General features: G+C 42.3%; 1 protein-coding gene across 1 annotated transcript; it reads left to right on the top strand.

Annotated features, from left to right (window-relative positions):
- Positions 1 to 1,441: 1,441 nt before the first annotated feature.
- On the top strand, positions 1,442 to 6,142 carry EXOSC3 (exosome component 3). Its single transcript, XM_005905966.2, has 4 exons — positions 1,442 to 1,795; positions 2,522 to 2,671; positions 4,444 to 4,595; positions 5,689 to 6,142. The coding sequence occupies exons 1-4, from the start codon at positions 1,472 to 1,474 to the stop codon at positions 5,888 to 5,890; spliced, it is 828 nt and encodes a 275-aa protein (XP_005906028.1). The 5' UTR covers positions 1,442 to 1,471; the 3' UTR covers positions 5,891 to 6,142.
- Positions 6,143 to 7,029: the final 887 nt, after the last annotated feature.

Raw genomic sequence — 7,029 nt, forward strand, 5'->3', positions numbered from 1 at the left:
CAGTTACATTTCAGTTGGCCTCTATTATTGTATTTGGGGCTTCCCTTGTGGCTCAGCTGGTAAAGAATTCACCTGCAATGCAGGAGATCTGGGTTCGATCCCTGGGTCGGGAAGATCTGCTGGAGATGGGAAAGATTACCCACTCAAGTATTCTGGCCTGGAGAATTCTATGGACTGTATAGTCCGTGGGGCCCAAAGAGTCTGATACGACTGAGCGACTTTCACTTTCACTTCATTGTATTTAGTTGATTCACCAGCGTCTTATAAAATTGTGAAGATGTTAGAGATGGTCTAAAATCCTAAAAATCTAAAGACTCAGGTTGGAAGCAGATACCTCAAAGAGTTGAGCAGTAGAAATAGAAGACAGCTAAAAGCCATTGGTCAGGGCCACGCCCTCCCAAGTCCCCAGGAGTTCCGACTCCTACTGGATAATCTGACCAATGCTAATTGAAGGTACCAGTTGACAGAGAAAACTGATTTCAAGTGAGAGCCTTGGAAGTCAGAAGGGCAGACCCCATGTGCTATTGATTTGCAATTCAGCTGCTCTTCATCTGGACAACTAAAGCGTGCTCCAAGGAAAACAGTAGCAAAGATTTAACTGCAGTTACTGATTTTCCCAGGCCGTGGAGGGGAAACTCAGTTATACGGAAATATGCATGTGATATGTAAATATTTTCAGGGGGAGGGGGAAGGAAACGCACACCAAAATGTCAACATTCATTTTCATTCATTCATTCACCAGGTATTATTTATTTCGTGCCAGGACCTGCGCTAGAAAAAAAAAAAGGGAGAACTAGCTGACAGCCTGGCAGAAAGACAAACAGGGAGCAAAACTAATGCTTTTCATTTTCTTTCTATTCTTCTCTGGTCTTCCACAACGTCAATAGATAAAAGTTTCCTATGAAAAAGAAAATACTGACCAGTATTCTTGCCTGGAAAAGTCCATGGACAGAGGAGCCTGGCAGGCTGCAGTCCATGAGGTTACATGACTGAGCATGTGTGCATGAGGGTGGAGGGTCACGGGTTGGTAGCAATAAACTGGTAGAACTAAAAAAAAAAGAAAAGAAAAAATACTGAATACTCTATCTGATAAAAGATTAGTGGTCCCTCTGAAGGTAGAGTCAGAAGAGAGAGCCAACTCCCGAAGGCCTGCTCAGTTCCCAAGGTTTCCACGAACGAAAGGTGGCGAGGTCTCATATCCCACTGTGCATCTCAGACGCCGGGATAGGAGGCTCCGCGACTGACTCAAGCTACGCGTTTCTCCTGCGGACCTGCGAACAGACTGCTGGATGCACGGCCAGCTAATGACACAATCATAGCCATCATGAAGGAACCCGCCGACCCAGCGCGATCGGACTTTGGAAAACAGGTTCAAGTCCCACAAGTCTGTGCTGCCGGAAACGTAAAGTCTTGAGAGGGCTGGCGATTGGTCGCGGAGCCGGAAGCCGGAAACTGTATAGTGACGCCCGTGATGGCCGAAGCAGCGGGTGTTCCAGCGGAGTCCCTGGCTGGCTGCAGGGCGCGGGCAGCGCGGACGGTGCTAGATCAAGTGGTGCTGCCGGGCGAGGAGCTGCTACTGCCAGATCAGGAGGACGGAGACGGCCCAGGAGGTGCAGGGGAGCGACCGCTGCGCCTAAACGCCACAGCGCGCTCCCGGGGACGCGTGGTGTGCGGCCCAGGCTTGCGGCGCTGCGGCGACCGACTGCTGGTCACCAAGTGCGGCCGGCTCCGTCACAAGGAGCCCGGCAGTGGCAGCGGCGGTGGCGTTTACTGGGTGGACTCGCAGCAGAAACGGGTAAGCTGGGACTCCGGAGGGGTTGTCCGGCCGGGAGAAGGCCGAGGATACTCTTCGGAAGCACGGAAGGGGCCCTGGAGCCTTCCTCTGGTAAGGCTAGCCAAGAGCCACTAGAGTCTTGTGCTTACTTCTACAATTCCTTTAGAGGGACCGTGAACAGCTGGAACGTGGCCCTAGATGGGCGACCAGTAAAGAAACGAGCCTGGGAATATAAGGGCGCATAAGGGGATAAAGACTGTGAGACGTGGTCATTGTCTTCAAAACCCCATAGGTCAGGGAGCAACAGACTTGCCTTTCGGGGTTCCAAAGAATCAAGTTCAATGAGTGGATGTCACAGGGAGTTCAGTTTCTCTTAGAATAAGTAAGAAATTTCACATAGGAAGAAACTAACAACAGAATGGCCTTGCTTGGTTGAGGACCCCTGTATCACTGGACTCTCGCAAACAAAAGCTAGGGAGTTTCCGATTAAGAATTCAGAAGAAATAAGATGATACAGACTTAAATGAACACTGTTAGAAGCTGGAAATCTGAGAGTTTTATCATGTGATTGGTTTTCTTTTAGGGAGAGTGACATGATTAGGTTTGTTGTAAGGTTTGTATTGATTTGTAAACATGGGTTTTAAAATATTTTCTAAATATTTAACTGATAAACATAACCGCTGAGGACTTGTTGAAGATGTCTTAAAAATGATTGTCATTTATGGTTGTTATCTCATTTTTTTGTAGTATGTCCCGGTGAAAGGAGACCATGTGATTGGCATAGTGACAGCTAAGTCTGGAGACATATTCAAAGTTGATGTTGGAGGGAGTGAGCCAGCTTCCCTGTCTTACTTGGCATTTGAAGGTGCAACTAAAAGAAACAGACCTAATGTGCAGGTAACAACAGGACCTTTGGTTTCAAAAGTAGCAAATATCCATTTCCTAAACAGTCATATATCCAGAAGGCTACCGGAACTGTCTGATTTTCCTAGTGCTATTGGATGATCTTAGAGCATCTTTGTAATCACTCCAGGCTTCAAGAGTTCTTTCAGATGCTCCACCTCTGGGACCAAAGCCACATACTTAGTTTACATTTGCTATGTTGGGGGATGTTTTCATCTCTGCTGAATTGAAAGGTTGTATCTGTTGTTTGTTACATCCATATACACTGGACAAAGAAGTAAGCCAGAGGCTTAGGGAGGAAGGAAGGAACAGTGGTGGAAATTGCCACATCACTCATCCGTCTTTCCTGGATGTGGGTCCTGGGACTTGTATCTCACCGTTTCAGTTACATCACTGTTTCCCAACAATCCCATTTTGCAGCTGACAAGAGAAGCAGTCTTGCTACTTCAAGTTTCAACTTGGGCTTTTCAGGTAGCATGGCCACACTCTTCCTGTCCGTCCAAGCCAGAAATTTGGAGGTTTCTTTGCCTTTTCTCACTCATCCCTCGTGTCAAGTCTCTCTGATTTGCCACATGTCCACCCCTTTATGTCCACTTTGCAAGTTCAGGCCTTGGCTGTCTCTTGACTGGACTTAAGTCAGTGACCTCCTTAGTAACATCCTACCTGTACACTTCTGCCCCTTCATCCAGGCTTTTAAGAGCTGACAGCCTCTCATACCCCTTTCTGCAAAAGAAAAAGTTCTTCAAAGCCTACATATTACTATTTCCAGAGGTCTTCCCTCATCCATAATTATATCTCCATGTGGCCCTGCCTGAATTACACCGAACTATTTAAGAGCACCACTCAATTCATAATCTCCTGCTCCTGTAATGCTGTTCCCTCTGTCTGGACTGCTTTATCCTCTTCTCAACCTGTGGAACACATTCTGGTCTTTCAAGACCCAGGCTGAGCACCACTACCCCTCTGTAAAAACATCCCTAATTCTCAGTCATTTTTCTTACTTACTGGATTCAGCTGTGAATGAAGTTTGTTAACATATATATCCCCACTGCCCTCTGAAACTAAATGCTTCTAAAAGGCAGAGCATGTTCTCTCTAGTTCCTTGAGTAACCAGCAGTTGTTGGTACTTAATGAAACAAGTACCATAGTTTTTCTTCATTTCCATAGTTTTTGTCATTTTGAAGTTTAACTCTTGAGGCTTTTAAAGTAATTATTGTATGGAGAACAGTCAATGAATTGCCAGTGTTCTGTTTGCTTTGAACAATTTGCATGCCAGGGGTTGTTGCTTGTGTAGTTCCCTAAAGCAGTGCTGTGCAATAAAACTCTGTGGTGATGCTAGTGTTTTACATATGCACTGAGTATTATGGGAGCCACTAAGTCACACATGGCTATTGAGCATTTGAAATGTGGCTAATGCAACTGAAAAACTGCATTTTAAGTACATCGTTTTAATTAAATGTAAGTTTAAATAATTACATGTGAGTAGTGGCTACTGTAGTTGACAGTGTAACCCCAGTGGGCACTCTGGCTTTGCTGAGGCTCCCAGTCTGGGGATTTTCTGGGAAGGGAAGGGTGAGGGTACATGCTTTAATTTGCCTTCTTTTAGGACACAACTCCAGCAGGACTGTGAGAATCCTGGAGTGTAGTCTGTTATTTAACCACAGAATTGCAGATGACTGGCATTGACGCCTATTGAAAACAGCCAATAGCAACACCTGTAGCATAGTTTGCTGAGAAGAAATGATGTTTTTTAATTATCATTGTAGGTCGGAGATCTCATCTATGGCCAATTTGTGGTTGCTAATAAAGACATGGAACCAGAGATGGTCTGTATTGACAGCTGTGGACGAGCCAATGGAATGGGTGTGATTGGACAGGATGGTCTGCTTTTTAAAGTCACTTTGGGCTTAATTAGAAAGTAAGTCTGATGCTTTCCAGCTTGCCTGTTGTCTTTTATATTATACCTTCTTAGAAAGCTGACTAATCTTTGGCTATAACAATGGCTGTTATCTCTTCAAAGTTAAAAATCAGTATCCATTTTAGCACAGTTGTAAACTCTTGCATTTGCATTTAGCCCCATCCTCTCAATGTGAATAGATAAAATTCAGACATATTTGTCATTATAGTTTCTGTATTGATATGGAATCTGGACTTCTCTGCTGGTAGGCCAGTTGTTCCTTATATATACTCAGACCAAATGTGAAAACTGGCGTTCCCCCTTCTAAGTTACTTGAATACAGATGCAATTTATTATCTGTATTTTATTAATACAAAATCATATTTCTCTTATAATGGGAGCCAAATTAAGCTAGAGTGATGTGACCCTCAGACTTATGCAGACATTTACAAAAGGCTCCTGCTTTACTGTTCTTTTAATAGTTCCCAGAGGCAGATTCTCTTTGTTAGGTTTAGATCTTCACCTACCCAAAGCTATGCCCTGTTAAAGGGCTTTACTCCTAAAGCTGAGGTTCGCAGCTATCTTCCATATCTCTCTTTGCTACTTATTTTGCAGATTTGCAGAATTAGTTCAGGACATTTAAAGCAGCATGTTATTAACCAAGCAACATTTTGTGGTTTGAAAGAGTCAACACTCTCCTCCAAGTATTGAATTTAATACCTAAGAATAATTTACATGGTCAGGAAAACAAGGTTAAAGTGTTCTTTTAGCACCAGAGACAATAAAAAAGCTACAGTTCTTAAGTCTAGAATTAAGGTGCTCTGACAATGTGAAGGAAGAACTTTATATGTTTTTTTGTGAAGTTGGTGGCATAGGGAGATTGGTTTCTTTAGAGGATAGCCCACCATTGTGACCTCTGGTATACCTGTAAGTTATAAAGCTTCTTGGAAGAAAAAGGGGAGTAGATGTTTTCATGTGCCTTGTTGTTTTGCAGTGATGTTGGTGGAGCTCTGAGTGACTGGGGAGAACTGCCCAGAAAAGGAGTCCCCTGAAGTAAAGTCAAGGCACACCCTGTCACTTAATAAAGTTTTGTTTTCTTTCCCTTCCTCACCAGGCTGTTAGCTCCAGACTGCGAAATCCTACAAGAAGTGGGAAAACTCTACCCCCTGGAGATAGTATTTGGAATGAATGGAAGAATATGGGTTAAGGCAAAAACCATTCAGCAGACTCTGATTTTGGCAAACATTTTAGAAGCTTGTGAACACATGACAGCAGATCAAAGAAAACAAATCTTCTCCAGATTGGCAGAGAGCTGAAGACCTATGTGGGCTTTTTTATGGGTCAGCTGAACCAAGAGACTGGGTTTCCTGGGGAAAAGGTTTCTCAGGTAATTCCACATTAAATCTTCAGGAGACAAGATGTGAATGTACATATTGTCTATTATAGTGCTAAATAAAATATTTTTATAAAAAAGTTACTGGTTGCCACCCAGATTCTTATGGGTGAGAAAAATCATGAAGCCATGATGTAGTTTTTTGTTTTTTTACAATAAAGTTTACTAACAGTTACTGTTACGGTTTATTTGATGTTAACTATTACTTTGCTAGAGTGTAGCTTCTGTAAGTGGAAGTGAGCATTAAGATAAAACTATTTTCTGATAGTAAAATATGTTCACCAAAGAAAATGCAGAATACATAAAAAAATATAAAGCAAACAAAAACCACCTGTAATCCCACTATTTAGTGGGTGAGTATGTAGCAGCTAACAATTATTGGTTCCAAGTATTTTGCATGGATTAATTCACTTAGTAACTGCAAAGACATTTAACTTTCTAGTTGAAGAAACTGAGGCATGGATTAACTTGGCCTACATTCTCAACTACTGTATGTGAATGTATGGTTTTCAAATTGGAACTACAGGATTATACTCTATATACCACTCCATTGTATACTTTGTCCACATTAAACAACATGTAATATATTTTGTGACTGCTATTAAAAATTCAATAGTTGTATAATATTTCATTTTCATGTTATAGGATATTTTAGATATGTGTAGTTTTTTATTGTTCTATAGATAACACTATAATGAAGGTCTCTGATTCCAAGTCTAGCCAGATCTTACTTTGTTAAAATCATTTCTGGGAAGCCAAACAAAAAACTACTTGTGGGTTTTGGAAAAAAAACGAGGTTTGTGAGGGAGTCAGAGAGGAAATTTGCATTTTAAGCAAAGCCTTTAAAGGTGAAAATGAAGCCTGACAGATGATCCAGGTCAGTGGTTCTGTTAAGAGACCTAGTTACAGACCCCTGAAGCCTATCCATAGGTTCTTTCCGATGACAGATTATAGAACACATTCAGTAAGTTGATAAAGACCAAGGATTATAGAACACATTCAGTAAGCTGATAAAGACCAAGGATTATAGAACACATTCAGTAAGCTGATAAAGACCAAGGA

This window comes from Bos mutus, chromosome 8, assembly GCF_027580195.1.
Source record: "Bos mutus isolate GX-2022 chromosome 8, NWIPB_WYAK_1.1, whole genome shotgun sequence".
NCBI lineage: Eukaryota > Metazoa > Chordata > Mammalia > Artiodactyla > Bovidae > Bos > Bos mutus.

What these genes read in the sequence shown, in the direction of transcription:
- EXOSC3 (XM_005905966.2), top strand. Translation starts at nt 1,472, where the DNA reads ATGGCCGAAGCAGCGGGTGTTCCAGCGGAGTCCCTGGCTGGCTGCAGG. An exon ending in TGGACTCGCAGCAGAAACGG is followed by an intron (nt 1,796 to 2,521) that starts GTAAGCTGGGAC and finishes ATTTTTTTGTAG; the next exon opens with TATGTCCCGGTGAAAGGAGA. An exon ending in ACTTTGGGCTTAATTAGAAA is followed by an intron (nt 4,596 to 5,688) that starts GTAAGTCTGATG and finishes CTTCCTCACCAG; the next exon opens with GCTGTTAGCTCCAGACTGCG.